The 16,399-nt window shown below is 41.9% G+C and overlaps 2 protein-coding genes across 2 annotated transcripts in view; one reads left to right on the plus strand and one right to left on the minus strand.

Moving 5' to 3' along the window:
- stradb (STE20 related adaptor beta) overlaps positions 1-15,060 on the minus strand; it is a 58,413-nt gene extending 43,353 nt beyond the window's left edge. The window contains exon 1 of the mRNA XM_043693261.1: positions 14,455-15,060. Within this exon, the coding sequence (XP_043549196.1) occupies positions 14,455-14,511 (57 nt within the window). The 5' untranslated portion in view covers positions 14,512-15,060. The remainder of the gene's footprint in view (positions 1-14,454) is intronic.
- A 199-nt stretch (positions 15,061-15,259) lies between these two features.
- trak2 (trafficking protein, kinesin binding 2) overlaps positions 15,260-16,399 on the plus strand; it is an 84,278-nt gene continuing 83,138 nt past the window's right edge. Inside the window, exon 1 of the mRNA XM_043693258.1 lies at positions 15,260-15,348. The gene's annotated coding sequence lies outside the window, so the exon portion shown is untranslated. The remainder of the gene's footprint in view (positions 15,349-16,399) is intronic.

Here is a 16,399-nt window from a genome sequence, read left to right on the forward strand (position 1 = left end):
GCTCAAAAACTGCATACATTCATGTAGAACTCTGAGCTCAAAAACTGCATGAATTTATGTAAAACTCTGTTATCTCACTTTTTAGATTGGAATCAATCTAAACATCAGGTCATAGACAGAGAACACAGGGGGCTAACACCTTCAACATATTGTCTCGCTATCACCATTGTTAACAGCTAACCCGAGAATGCAACTTTAAAAAAAGGGTTTTGTGATTTACACATGAAAGAAGTGAAACTATCACTGTATTCTAACAGATGAAAGGCTTAACAGACAATCAATTCTTCAATGTATAATTTCAGTTACATCACACTGAAAATTATTGCTATAAATTCTGTGTTACGATTGAGCCTTCCACAATCACCTGATGAAGGAGCGTCGCTCCGAAAGCTAGTGTGCTTCCAATTAAACCTGTTGGACTATAACCTGGTGTTGTGTGATTTTTAGCTCAATTGATGAAGGGGAACTTGGTGGCGCCCCTCAATGAAACCTGTATCAAAAAATTGCTATAAATTCTGTCTAACAATTTTGTGCTCCACAATCACCTGATGAAGGGGCAGTGCTCCGAAGACTGGTGCTTCCAATTAAACCTGTTGCACTATAACCTGGTGTTGTGTGATTTCTAATAAAAAGGATAAATGATAAATTCCCGAATTGAATCAAATTACTATGGGAAATTTATCGGCTCATAAATTGGATTGTATCTGCCTCCGAATTTGTGAAATCGGAGCTCACACTGGTAACTTGACCCTACGGCTCCAGGGAGGCCTGAATCTCCTCCCGCCCTTGCAATTCATCGTGCCACGGCTGAGTTTGCAAACTCTTGTGCCACGCATGAGAAGCGGGCACAGGGATGGAGCCCGAAACGTTGATTTTCCCGCTCCTCGGATGCTGCCTGACCAGCTGTGCTTTTCCAGCACCACTCTAATCTTGGCGCAAGAGTGGACCATTCAACCCCTTGAAGAAATGGATGCTGGAGATTCAGAGTCGTAAAGTGGCGCTGGGAGAGCACAGCAGATCAGGCAGCACCTGAGCAGCAGGAGAGTATTAGGTTAGATTCCCTACATTGTGCAAACAGGCCCTTCGGCCCAACCAGTCCACACCGATCCTCCTAAGAGTGACCCACCTAGACCTATTTCCCTTTGACTAATGCAACTAACACTATGGGCAATTCACCTGACCTGCACATCTTTGGACTGTGGGAGGAAACCCACGCAGACACAGGGAGAATGTGCAAACTCCACACAGTCACCTCAGGCTGGAATTGAACCTGGGACCCTGGTGCTGTGAAGCAGCAGTGCTAACCACTGAGCCACCGTGCCGCCCTATTTTTTAAAGCTATCTGCAGTGCCAATCCATATTCCTGAGCACATTCCTGATGAAGGTCTTATGCCCAAAATGTCAGCTCTCCTGCTCCTACTTATCCCCACTTGGCCACCCCCTTTACCTGCAGCTCCCCCTCAAGCCCAGTCCTGAAGAAGGGTTACACTCAAAAACGTTAACTTCTGCACCTCCTGATGCTTCCTGGCTTGCTGTGTTCTTCCAGCCTCTTGCCTGTCTACATTGGATTCCAGCATCTGCAGGGTTTTTTGTGCCTTTTGGCTGATTCTCAGCTTCAAATCCACTTTACCACTAAATCCTTCAATTCCCAGAGACCAAAACCTGTCTAACTCAGCCTTAAAAACATCTAATGATGGGGGTTCCACAAACCCCACAAAGTACATAACTTGGAAGATGGTGGAAGGGTCAATAACACATGGGACATAGATTTAAGGTAAAAGGCTGAGTGGCGATTTAAGTAAGTTTTCACCCAGAGGGTGAAAGAGTGGTAAGAGGTGGACATGATCAGAACACTTAATAAATATTTAGAGGTACACATGAAACTCCATAACACACAAGGCTATGTGCCAAGTGCTGGAAATGGTGCCAAGTATATAGGTGCTTGATGGTTGGTGTGGACATGATGGCCTGAAGGACCTCTTGCTGTAAGAAATCTATGCTCTGAAGAGTCACAATCCTTTGAATGAAGATATTTCTCCTCATCTCTGTCCTAAAGGATTAGCCCTACCAGAGACTCCAGTCAGGAGAAACAAGCTCTGCCTTGTCAAGACCTTTCAGAATCCCAAATGTTTCCAAGAGATTACCAATCTTCCAAACCTCAGAGAATGTAGTCACAATTTATTACCCTCTCATCTCAGGAAACAACCATTTGCTATATTTAAAGGGAAAACTATTTGTCCTTAAATATGGAAGCCAAAAGCACATGCAATAGTCAAGATTTTTTACTTCAATTCATTCACACGATGTTGGTGTTTCTGGCTAGACCAGCATTTTTAGCCCATTCCTAAATGACCAGAGGACAGTTAAGAGTCAACCATATTGTTGTGGGTCTGGAGTCACATGTAGGCTGGCTATTTCGTTTTCCTAAAGGAAGTTAGTGAACCAGATAGGTTTTCTTACGACAGTAAGCAGTGGTTACATGGCGAGTATTCATCTTGGTTTTTATTATTGAATTCTTTATTGAATTCAAATTTCACACCGATCATGGTGAGATTCAAACCCATGTCTCATAGCATTAACCTGGGGTTCTGGGTTTCTGGTCCAGTGACATTATTGCTACATTACCAGGTGGTCTCACCAAATCCCTGAATAATTTATCAAGACTTCCTTTTTTTGTAGAAAGGTAGAAACAATGACTGCAGATGCTGGAAACCAGATTCTGGATTAGTGGTGCTGGAAGAGCACAGCAATTCAGGCAGCATCCGAGGAGCAGTAAAATCAACGTTTCGGGCAAAAGCCCTGTGCTGCTCCTTGGATGCTGCCTGAACTGCTGTGATCTTCCAGCACCACTAATCCAGAATTCCTTTTTTTGTACACCAGCAAACCACACTGTCCAATGCCAATTAGAGATGGAAAACAAATTCTGACCTTGCCAACAACACAAACATCCCATAGTAAGAATAAAGGAATAAAAAATTACAACTGCTTCCACCAACTGGAAAGGTGTCAGGAATTGTTGTGCATGCATACTGAGCTCTCACTGTGGGATTCATTGGTCAGCTTTGATCAGTTATGTCTGAGGTTATTGGTATCTTAAATTTATCAAATAGTTCATTATTAAAAAGCTGTCTTAAAATAAACAGGATATACCATGAACATGTTAACTGATGTGCCAACAACAGCACATAAGACATTTAAACCCTGAAATGAAGTTCTTTCAAGATTGGATTGGAAGAATTAGAACATTAAATTTGCTGACAAGACCACAATTGTTGGTTGGATTTCAAACAATGACAATACAAAATACAGGAAAGAGATTGAGTGCTTAGCAGCATGGTGTAAAGTCAACAATCTCCCCATCAACGTCAACAAAACAAAGGAGCAAGTCATTGACTTCAGCAAGCAGAGTGGAGGGCACACCCTTGTCTGCATCAATGAGGGTGAGATGGAGATGGTTGAGAGCGTCATGTTCCTGGGAGTGATGATCACCAACAATCTGTCCTGGTCCGTCCCCGTTGATGCAAAGGTCAAGAAAGCACAACAATGTCTCTACTTCCTCAGGAGGCTAAGGAAAGTTACAAGTCCATAAGGATGATTACCATTTTTATAGATGCACCATAAAAGGCATTCTATCTGCATCACAGCGTGGTATGGCGACTGCTCTTCCCAAGACCGTAAGCAACAACAGAGACTCCTCCGCCCTGGTTATAGTCTCCTCAACCCTCTTCCATCAAGCAGAAGATATATAAGTTTGAAAATATGTACAAATAGGTTCAACAACAGCTTCTTTCCCACTGTTATCAGACTTTTGAAAAGACTTCTCAAATGTTAATTCTGATTTCTCTCTCTGCACATTCTCTGTGGCTGTCACACTGCATTCTACACTCTGTTCTGCCATCCTGATACACTTTGTATGGTAATATCTGTCTGTATAGCGTGCATAACAACACTTTTCATTGTATCTTGGTATGCAGCAATAATGAATGAATGAATCAATAAAAATAGTTGACTATGTCATTGAAGTCATCAAGATTAGATTTGTCTTTCTGTACAGAAATGGAAACGAACAGTAAAACACTGTGCAGAAGCACTTTATATTTTGAGAAAATTGTACAATGGCACAAAGCTGATAGTTACTAGTGCAATGTTACAAAAATATGTGAATGCATTCAAACAGGACTATCTTATTGCATCACAGAAAGGAGCAATGCTTACATTACTGAAGGAAAAAAGAAGCCTCTTATTCTATTCTTGAATCAAGAGAATAGGTTTTAATAGGACAAATGCACTTTTTGCTCTTTCCGTTATCTCATTTTTCATGTGTGTAATGTCCACCAGTCTTACAATCTCCCATGATCTTTGCAGTCCTCTAATTTAGCCTTTTGCACATTTATGATTTTTAATTGCTTTTCCAGAGACAAAAGGACCTTCAACTGTTTAGCTACCAAATAGTGTAAACTGAAAAGTAAACATAAGGTGCAGATGTTTGTTAGTATTTCAATCATCATGCATTGATGAAACCTTTTAAAGGAGAACACTGCCAGGTCCTTCTTCAGGCTCATTTCTCTCCTCACCCACTCTCTTAAATCCTCTTCCTCCCTTTGTCAACCTCTTCCCATGCATTTCCCCAAATATTCTGCCATATATTTAAATAGTTATAATAATTTTGAGGAGTTTTGAGGATTCTCTCTAAGTTTATCAACATGTTTACAAATTCTTCCAAAAGGTCCATTAAACACTGCTCACATCTCCATGCTGAACTTGTGTCTGTGTTGATGATGCTGTCAGTTTTTCGAAATTCTGTGATCCTCTCTCCTCATAGAGTCATAGAGATGTACAGCACAGAAACAGACCCTTCAGTCCAACTCGTCCATGCCGACCAGATATCCTAACCTAATCTAGTCCCATTTGTCAGCACTTGGCCCATATCTCTCTAAATCCTTCCTATTCATATACCCATCAGATGCCTTTTAAATGCTGTGATTGTACCAGCCTCCACCACTTCCTCTGGCAGCTCATTCCATACACGCACCATCCTCTGCATGAAATAGTTGCCCCTTACATCTCTTTTATATCTTTCTCCTCTCACCCTAAACGTATGGCCTCTAGTTCTAGACTCCCACACCGCAGGGAAAAGATCTTGTCTACTTATCCTAACCATGCCCTTCATGATTTTATAAACCTCTATAAGGTCACCCCTCAGCCTCTGACACTCCAGGGAAAATAGCCCCAGCCTATTCAGCCTCTTCCTATACCTCAAATCCTCCAACCCTGGCAACATCCTTGTAAATCTTTTCTGAACCCTCTCCTATTGAAATTCTGATGATGTTTTTTCTCTGCAGTAATGTATATCCACCAGCAGAAGACGGTATTACATTACTTTAATCAAAAGATATGGAAATAGGTTTGAGGAAGAGGTAATCTAACACTCATTCATCCTGAGAGAATAAGGTTAGTGTATGTTGTATGCAATCAGTGGCAGTGCCGACTCTATTCTGATTAGACAAGGGATTGGAGAATAAACCACCAAAAAGCAAGACATTATTGAGGCCTTTGATTCCTATTTTAGTTTACAGCACATCCCTATATTAGATCGGTTGAAGTTCAGTTGGCTCAGCCAGGAACTGGTGAGACTATTGATTCTTTAATAACTGACTTATAATGCCTCATTCCTGATGAAGGCCATATGCTCGAAACATCAATTCTCCTACTCCTCAGATGCTGCTTGACCGGCTGTAGTTTTCCAGTACCACTCTCTTCGACTCTGTACTGCCTCAGTGTCAATGAACAATATTGAACATTGAAAGTGGCGCTCATAAGAGGCCAAGTCATAATGATGTTACTGGATGAAATGTGATATTGTTGACCCAAAGATCATGAAGCAAGGTGCTTTATTTCACTGGCATCAGGTCATTACAAAAATTAAGATTGAATGAGAAAGTATTTATATGGTAGTATTCATTTTTATAATAGAGCCTGTAGTTTACATTGGGTTGACAAATTATTTGTCTGTCTGTCCTTCTTCTTCCCATAGAAAACACATTCAACTGCTCCAGTTGCCCTCCCTCACCTTCACCATCTGCTATAGGTCCCAGCACTGTTGCATGAGCTCCTTTGCTCAGCACCTTCCCTCACCATTACCACCTCCTGCTGGAGGGTCTTTACAGATGCTTTTTTCAGATTTTTTTAATTGTCCAAATAGCACCTTACAATGGGCAAATCAGTGCAGTTTGCTAGGCAGGCTGCACTTAACATGGAAAACAGACTTTTTAATCCAAGGGGCAGGGAAGCTTCCTGGGGTCAGAGTGCCAATTTCAGGTCATCAATCAGAGAGTTACCAATTTACTTGTAAGACACCAGAAACAATGAGAAGAGCTTACACTCATTGTTCCATGGCCAGGTTGCAGCAGGTGAACTCCATATCACTGCTAAGCCTGCCCAGGCATTAATGCTGTAGGAGAAGCCAGCAGTAGAAGAGCTCGTTCTGCGAAATAAAAATTTAAAACTAGACCACTCCAATCTGCAACTGTCCAAAAAGTAAATGATACTGAAAAATGAGATATATTTTTCTTAGTGGAACTGAAATTGTAGAATCAATTGTCGATGAAGGAACTCTCTAAAGCAAGAGATGGATATTGCAGATATTTCATTTCTTTTTAGGCAGAGACTAAAAGAGAAGGAAATCGATACACAAAGATGGAGGTATCCAGTTGCAAGATGACATTCTATTTTTTACAACACATTTTCAGAAAAGGGTGGAAAAGAATGAAGATGATACTTATGCTAATGACTTGTTGGAGATTGAGGCCCTTAGTCTTGCTCTTTGAAGATAGCATAAATGATGACCTTGATCAAAGCAATGTTGTTTCTTTTTGAGGGGAACCACGTCATTTAAACAATATACTGCCAGTAGAAATGATACCATAGGCGTTTCTGTGTCTAATTACTGTTTTAAATGAAAGTACTAATTCAGCAAACTCAAGTTTAGCAGAAATAATTTGTCATTATATAGCTTGTTAATTATGAACTTGATAAAGGAATTACTGTCACTGTCCTGGTGGGTCAGATACCATGGCTGAAGAAAGAGAGGTTACAAAGAAGAAACAAGATGGTACAAATGGAACAATTCCAAAGACTAGAAAATATTGCAACACAATCAGTGCTCAACAGTTGAAAATCTGTTTGGGTTCACAATCAACATCCCTTACTTTTGAGACTATAAGTACCTGCCTTTATACTGTAAACACTGAATACCCTTACCTAACAAAAAGCTAATAATATCAGTTTTGAGGCTATCAATTGACAACCCACTCAACTTGACCAGCGTTTCAGAGAGAGTTTCTGATTTTCCCTACTCTTTGAGTGAAGTTAGAAATCAGACAACACCAAGTTATACTCCAACAGGTTTATTTGAAATAACACAAGCTCTCAGAGTGCAGCCCCTTTGTCAGGTGCAGTGAGACAGCAGCGCACACAGGCCCAGAGTTTATAGGCAGCGAGATCAAGGGCAGAGAGATCAAAAGAACATCCAATCGATGTGAGTGGAGTGTCAGAACATAAGTCTCTGCAAGTGACTAAGAGTGTTAGATGATGTGTAAAGTGTTTATAAAGTCAATGTCAGTGCTGTGCTGTCATGATAATCAGGTAGAGCAATAGGAATATGAAAAAGGTGACAACTCAGGTCAGACACTGAATTGTAGGTGTGACACTTTGTTCAGAATCTGTCTCAGAGTTTTAATCCGGAATTAGGCTGGTTTTATTCTGAAAACTGGAATTTATAAGACACCACATTGACTGACCGTGACTACAGAATGCTTCTGCAAATAAACAAACACCTTGGATGAAATTATTCATTTCAGCTTTCGGAATAAAACCAACCTAAATCCAGGTTAAAACTCTGAGACAGATTCTGAACAAACCTTCATACCTACAATTCAATGTCTAACCTGAGATGTCACCTTTTGTATATTTCTATTGCTTTGCTTGATTGTCATGACAGTTCAGCATTGACATTGACTTTATAAACACTTCACACATCGTCTGACATGCTTGGTCACCTGCAGACACTGATTGTCTGACAATCCACTCACACCAGTTCATAGAGTCATACTGATGTACAGCACGGAAACAGACCCTTCGGTCCAACTTGTCCATGCTGACCAGATATCCCAACCCAATTTAGTCTCACCTGCCAGCACCTGGCCTATATCTCTCCAAACCCTTCCTATTCATATACCCATCCAGATGCCTTTTAAAATGTTGCAATTGTACTAGCCTCCACCACTTCCTCTGGCAGCTCATTCCATAGACATACCACCCTCTACGTGAAAAGGTTGCCACTTACGTCTCTTTTATATCTTTCCCCTCTCACCTTAAACCTATGCCCTCTAGTTATGGACTCCCCCACCCCAGCGAAAAGACTTGGTCTATTTATCCTAAACATGCCCCTCATGATTTTATAAACCTCTATAAGGTCACCCCTCAGCCTCTGACGCTCCAGGGAAAACAGCCCAGCCCGTTCAGCCTCTCCCTATAGCTCAAATCCTCCAACCTTGGCAACATGCTTGTAAGTTTTTTCTGAACCTTTTTAAGTTTCACAACATCCTTCCGATAGGAAGGAGAACAGAATTGCACACAATATTCCAAAAGTGGCCTAACCAATGTCCTGTACAGCCGCAACATGATCTCCCAACTCCTGTACTCAGGACTAATAAAGGAAAGCATACCAAACACCTTCTTTACTATCCTATCTACCTGCGACTCCACTTTCAAGGAGCTATAAACCTGCATTCCAAGGTCTCTTCATTCAGCAACACTCCCTAGGACCTTACCATTAAGTGTATAAGTCCTGCTAAGATTTGCTTTCCCAAAATGCAGCACCTCACATTTATCTAAATTAAACTAATGTGATTTTGTTTGTTTGAGTTTCTCATCTGCAACTCCTGCCCTTATATTATTTCCTGAAATTGATTTAGGACATTAAAAAAAGGGGTGTGAGAGAGAGACCCCAAAAATATATAAAGGGAAAAGACATAAAAACTGACCTACTTTCAGGTCCTACTCAAAATTCACTGTCTCTGTAATTCCTTACAAACTCAACAAGAGATGTGCACTTCTCTAATTCTCGATTGCTGAGGATTCCTGATTTTAAGAGTACAGTTTCACAAAAAAAAGTGAAACTGTACTCTTACTGTACTTAGTGAGGGGCAGAGGTTTAGCCTCCAGACTAAACCTCTGCACCTCACTGTCATCCTTTAAGGTGCTCCTTAATATCTGCTATTTTGCAAAATATTCAGCAACGCATTTGCTCATCTGCCGTTATCTGCTTACGTAGTGCAGTATCAAAAGTTGTTTCACCTTCCCAAAAGAGCTTGCAGTTAGGATTGGCTTTTCCTGCACATTTCTCTTCAACTTCTCAGTTTATAGTGACCATCAAATCCTGCACCATTTTTATTTCTGTAAGCCTGCTCACCCTGCTTTGTTTTGTTGTCCACAGATACTACCTGACCTGCTGAGTATTTCCAGATGTTGCTCTTGTTATTTCAGATTTCCAGTATCTTTTGGCAGGTATTGCTCACAGAACCAAGTGGAGAAACCGACAGGTCAGTTCAGAGCTGCTTTGAATCAAGCTGAATGTTGGTTGCAGCAGTTGGTCCCTGACCTCCAGATCAGGTCCCTTTCAGTAAGTCTTTGGACCATTGAGTAATTATAATAGAGCACAAAAGAACCAGGAGTAGGCATGACAGTCACTTGAACCTCAATCACCATTTAATATGATCATGGCTGGTCTCATCTAGGCATCGACTCCACTTTCTTGTCTTCTCCCTCAACCCTTCAACTAATTAAAAAGCTATTTCCTCCTCAAATTTATTCAACGTTCTGTACTCATCACACCCTGAGATAGTGAATTCCACAGATTCATGATCTTTCGAGAAGTTATTTTGCCTCATCCGTTGTAAATCGGTCAGGTTAGTCTCAAATTATGACCTCGCATTTGAGATTACCTCCCAAGGGGACCAGTTGTATGATCTTTTTATCTCTCTGCTCTTAATCTCTCTGTCTATAAACTCTGGGTCTGTGTGCGCTGCTCTCTCACTGCACCTGACAAAGGGGCTGTGCTCAAAATGCTTGTGTGATTTCAAAGAAACCCGTTGGACTATAACCTGGTGTTGTGTACCCCAGTCTAATACCAGAACCTCCATATTTGAGTGAAGTTGTTCTTCCTCACATGGCCTCTGAATACTCTATCACTAATAGTAATGTTACCAATCATCCGCATCAGCATTAGGTTAAGTTTAGGTTTATTGTCACATGTCTTCACGTCAGTACAGTGAAAGTTTTACAAGTCACCACTTAAGGCGCCATCTTAGTTACAGAATCTTAATTACAATGCAGAAAATAGGGAAAAACAAAGTGAAAAAGTTAACGCTATAGTCCTTCTTACTAAACGTAGAAACACATTTAACAGTTCAACACCATAGTCATGCTGGACATGCACTCTTCACAAGGGCTTGACCTCCCCTGCTTTCTGCTCGACTTGCCTCTGTCCCAGGCTGCTTGTTCTCGTCACCTTGCAACCTGCTCCTGCTCTCGCCATCTTAACAGCCTGCTTCCATTCTTGCCACTGGCCACCTCAGGCTGTCTGCTCCCACACTCACCACGTGTGTCCTGGACTGCCTGCTACAGACCAATATCCATGTTCTGCAAACATTTAAAGTGTGGTACTAACGAAACCAGGCATGACCTACTGAGATAGTGTTCCTAATAATGAAAGCCAATAAATGAAAACAATCTGAAGATGGGTCTTGAAAATTTCAAGAGATGGGGCTATGACTGTTTTCCTTGGTGTCGTGTTACAGTGTAGAATTGTGATTGCAAGGCAACAATGTTGACAAACCCTTGGAAACAAATGGTCTCTGGAGTTCCTCAATCATAGCCATCGAAATTCAAACAGTCCTTAAACTTCCAAACTTAGAGAAAAATGAGCCTAATCCATGAAATTAGTCCTCATAATTAAATTTTTAGTTTTGGTATTGTTTTGATTCTAAGTATGATTTTAATGGTTTTGTTCTCAGGAATTTCATTCAAATGTATTGACAAACCTGTTATGAGTAATTAGCTGAAGCATGTTTATAGTTCAGAGATGGAAGATTATGTTGTTTCTCTTAGGTTTACTGTATACTGGTTGCTTGGTGCTACAGAGCTTGAATACTGTTGAAAATTGAGACATTGTCAAAACTTCTCATATTGTAGGCTTCAGGACAAAAGCCACAACATCAAATTTCTCAATGGTTGCTTCATTGAATCAAACAGCCTGTTCTTTCATTTGTTTATGCAGGTTAAAGCATCACCAGTCTTCTCTCTCTAAAGAAAGCGTGGCCCCGTGGTCTGGTAAGACTATGGGGGCTTTACCTGTACAGGACAGAGTTAAGTCTGCACTCGAACAGCTTGCGCATCTAAAATCCAAAACTAAATGTCTACTGTTAGATGTGATACTATGATTGGGTAGTATATGTTGAATAATCCTGAGTCTGCTTATAGCAACATGAACAACTCATTTCAGGTGATCAATTAAGCTCATAGCATGGCTCATTTAAACTTGCTAGAAGAGATGTTCATAAGCAGGGACCCTTTCTCTGCAAATAAAAAGCAAATACACGTACTGGCCTGTTTCTATGCAGTATCACTATGACTCTATGTTCATGCCTTGCACCATCTTTGAATTATCCAACAGTTTGGAGTACCTACTGTCCCCATTGCTTTCTCAATGGCAATCAGAGTCCATTTGATAACCCATGAGTATTCTTTTCTCCTATAATATAATCTATCGTGATCGTTTGAATTGTGGAATTCTTGCAGTTGTCCTGATCCATGGAAGAGAAAAGCTTCATAAATATGTCTCTTTTCATAGTAATTGTACAATGCGAGCTTGGCTTGGAGGTAGCATTTTCTCATGAGAAAGAACATTGTGAGTTATAGAGTCATAAAGATGTACAGCATGGAAAAAGACCCTTCGGTCAAACGCCAAACAGATATCCTAAATTAATCTAGTCTCATTTGCCAGCACGTGGCCCATATCCCTCCAACCCAGATGCCTTTTAAATGTTGTAATTGCAGCAGCCTCCACCACTTCCTCTGGTAGTTCATTCCATACATGCACCACCCTCTGGATGAAGAAGTTACCCCTTAGGAACCTTTTAAATGTTTTTCCCTGTCATTCTAAACCTTTGGCCTTTGGTTTTGGATTCCCCCCTCCAGGGAAAAGACTTTGTCTATTTATCCTATCCATGCTCCTCATGATTTTATAAACCTCTATAACGTCACCCCTCAGCCTCAGACACTCCAAGGAAAACAGCCCTACCCAATTCAACCTCTCCCTATAGCTCAAATCCTCCAACCCTGGCAAAATCCTTGTAAATCTTTTCTGAATCCTTTCAAGTTTTCAATAGGAAGGAGACCAGAATTACATGCAATATTCCAACAGTGGCCTAACCAATGTCCAGTACAGCCGCAACATGACCTCCCAACTCCTATATTCAATGTTCCGACCAATAAATGAAAGCATACCAAACACCTTCTTCACTATCCTACCTACTTGCGACTCCACTTTCAAGGAACTATGAACCTGCACTCCAAGGTCTCTTTGTTCAGCAACTCTCCCCAGGACCTTACGATTAAGTGTAGAATTCTGCCCTGATTTTCCTTTCCAAAATGCAGCATCTCACATTTATCTAAATTGAACTCCATTTGACACTCCTCGGCCCATTGAATCAAGATCCTGTTCTACTTGAAGGTAGCCTTCTTTGCTGTCCACTGCACCTGCAATTTTGGTTTCATCTGCAAACATACTAACTATACCTCCTATGTTCACATCCAAATCATTTATATAAATGACAAAAAACAGTGAACCTAGCACCGATTCTTGTGGCACACAACTGGTCACAGGCCTTCAGTCTGAAAAGCAACACTCCACTAGCACCTCTGTCTTCTACCTTCGAGCCAGCTCTGTATTGAAATGGCTAGTTCTTCCTGTATTCCATGTGGTGTAACCTTGCTCACCAGTCTACCATGAGGATCCTTATCAAACGCCTTATGGAGGTCCATATGGATCACGTCCACCGCTCGGCCCTTACCAATCCTCTTTGTTACTTCTTCAAAAAACTTAATCAGATTAGTGAGACATGATTTCCCACACACAAATCCACATTGACTATCCCTAAACAGTCCTTGCCTTTCCAAGTACATGTAAATCCTGTCCCTCATGATTTCCTCCAACAATTTGCCCACTGTCGATGTCAGGCTCACCAGTCTATAATTCCCTGGATTTTCCTTACCACCTTCCTTAAATAGAGGTACCACATTAGCCAACCTCCAGTCTTCCGGCATCTCACCTGTGATTATTGATGATACAAATATCTTAGCAAGAGTCCCAGCAATCGCTTCCCTAGCTTCTCATAAAGTTTTAGGGTATATCTGCTCAGGTTCTGGGGATTTATCTATCTTTATGCGTGTTAAGACATCCAGCACCTCCTCCTCTCTAATATGGATTTGAGAATGTAAATTTTCGTAACACTGTAGTGCTTTATTGGGGAAATGCTGTATTGCCAGAGTTGACAGCAGCTCGATGAAATGCGAAACTGAAAGCATCCCTCACATCTGACTGCAGCATCATTTCAAAAAAGGACAATGTGGTGCACTAACCATCCAGCCCATCACCCACTTGTTTCTCACCCCGATCCAGCACCCATATTGTTCACTCATGAACCAGTCTTGAGTCACAGGCCCTAGGAAGTCTCTGTGGGTTTGTGGAGTTCTATGGGCCCCATTTGAGAACCATTGTTATATTAACCTGTCCATAATTTATCACTTATTGCCCATAAATGTTTACAAATAGTAGCTTGTGACTCCTGGTTTACTGAGTCTGGCATTGTTCCTCTAGTATAATGCAGCACTATGGTGCAGTGGTTAGGACTGTTGTCTCACAGCACCAGGGACTGGGTTTGATTCTCACTCTCAGGTGACTGTTTGTGTCGAGTTTGCATATTCTCCCTGTGTCTGCATGGGTTTCCTCTGGGTGCTCTGCCTTCTGCCCACAGTCCAAAGATGTGCAGGTTAGGTGGATTGACCATGCTAAATTGCACATAGTGTCCAGGGATGTGTAGGCTATATGGATTAGAAACGGAGAAACCCATGGGAAATCCAGGGTCACACAGACAGTGAGTGAGTCTGCATGAGAGGCTCTCCAGAGAGTTGGTGCAGACTTGTTGGGCTGAATGGCCTGTTTCCATACTGTAGGGATGCTTAAAAAAAAACAAAATTTCAAAAATTTCGATTGACTGTAAAGCACTTTATGGCATGAAAATTTGAAAATATATTACAAACAACATGGATCCACCCACAGATTGCTTTAAATTCTACAGTTAAGCTCCCTAACAGGTAGCCATAAATCCATACCTGGCATTTACCGTAAAAACAATCTTCAATGAGGACTTCACAATCAGCAAATAACATCCAAAGCAGATGAGGTTCTTGGATTTCTTAGGAGGAATCTTCAGTATGGCAACAGAAATACCAGCATGGTAGCCCACTAAAGATTTGGGGAAGTTACATCAGTGTCACGTTGTTGCATACTTGGAATAGGATTCACTGCCCAAAGAATGTGAAAAACATGCTCAACATATGCTTTACAATGCGAAATGCACTGGTGGGAATTGACAGAAAAAAGGGTGCTCTCCATAAATGATAAAACACAAGGTATTTCTCTCCACAGATGCTACCAGACCTCAGTTTCTCCAAATTTGTTTCAAATTACCACAACCCGCAGTTCTTTGTTTTATGATAAAACACAAGGTAACGTGCTACAAGGGCAATTTGTTTCCAAGACTCCGTTTCGAGACTATCTTTCTTCCCAAGGACAAACTCACAATGGAGCAGGCTGCCAAATAGCTACAGCCCCCATAACTGGAAAATCGGCAACACCTTTCTTTTAAACTATTGAAAAGCTTTTCGTTATCATCGCAGCGGATCAGGCTTGGCCAGAACCACGTAAAACACTGCGGATGCTGGAAATGTGAAACTGTGGCGCTGGCGGTGTCCAGACCTCAGACTGTGATGCCTGTCACCATGGGGCGGCACTATCCTCCAACCGGCCGCTGGCTCTGCCTTGGTCGTTGAATGATGACGTCCGACGTGTTGACGAAAGGCGGATGAAGGCAGGCGTCGATGGTTGATGACGACAGTGTGGGAGAGGTCGGTTGGTCGCTAAGGTCTTTCCCGGGTGTGTGGGTGTGATTTGAGTTCGGCCGCCGGCAGAGCGAGTGTGGAGACACGGTCGGGTGGGACTCGCCGGTAAGTTCGGCGGTGGGTGTCCGGACACCCTTTAACCGGTGTTTTTTTTTCTTCCTCCCTTGCCTTCCACAATCTGAATTTTGTTTTTGTCCCGCCTGGCGCCATATCCATCAGTCTTTCTGATGAAACCTCCCCACTGTCACAATCTGTCTGACTTCAAATGTGCGGTCACGGCTAGTTGCAGTATTAACGCTGCAGTTTTTTGCCGAGCTGGGATGGAGGGTGGACCAGATCGTCTCCATCTTTCCAGTAGTGTCTCCCACGGTGAGTATTAGACCCCAGGCTGTCCTCCCACTTACTGCTCTCCGTCTACTTGAGCCCACCTCCTCTAGAGGTGTGAGACAACATCGCTGAGCAGACTGCCCCGGGAAATATCTAAGACTATGCTGTCCGTCTGTTGACTCGCACCAATTTCCCATTTTCCTCTCTGACCTACGTCGGCTCCCGGCTCACACAACGCCTCGATTTTGAAAATTCTCACCCTGGTTTTCATAATCTCTGACATCAACCCCTTCCTGCCTTGAGCCTTTGGCAGCCCAACTGTCTTCACCTCCTTCTACTTTTAGCCTTTTGAGCGTCCTGGCTGTCATTTGCTCTAATAGGTGTGCCTTCACTTGCCTTGATCCTAAGCTCTCGATTTTCCTTCTGACACCTGACAGCAAATTTGTGCTGCTCAGGATTCATAAACTGATGAATGTTGCTGAGAAATTTGTGTATTGAACATAAAGTGTTTCTTATTTGTTTCTTTCCTGACAAAAGTTGCCAAAATGTGAATGTTGCATTTCTTTGGGCTGAACTTTGTATCCTGTCAGAATATGTACAGTTATTTGACATGCAAGGCCTTGAGTATTGTGTATCTTTATTCTGAGCTGAAAATGTGTTGCTGGAAAAGCGCAGCAGGTCAGGCAGCATCCAGGGAACAGGAGAATCGACGTTTCAGGCATAAGCCCTTCTTCAGGAATGAGGAAAGTTTGTCCAGCAGGCTAAGATTAAAGGTAGGGAGGAGGGACTTGGGGGAGGGGCGTCGGAAATGTGATAGGTAGAAAGAGGT

The sequence above is a fragment of the Chiloscyllium plagiosum genome, chromosome 7, assembly GCF_004010195.1.
Source record: "Chiloscyllium plagiosum isolate BGI_BamShark_2017 chromosome 7, ASM401019v2, whole genome shotgun sequence".
Classification (NCBI taxonomy): Eukaryota; Metazoa; Chordata; class Chondrichthyes; order Orectolobiformes; family Hemiscylliidae; genus Chiloscyllium; species Chiloscyllium plagiosum.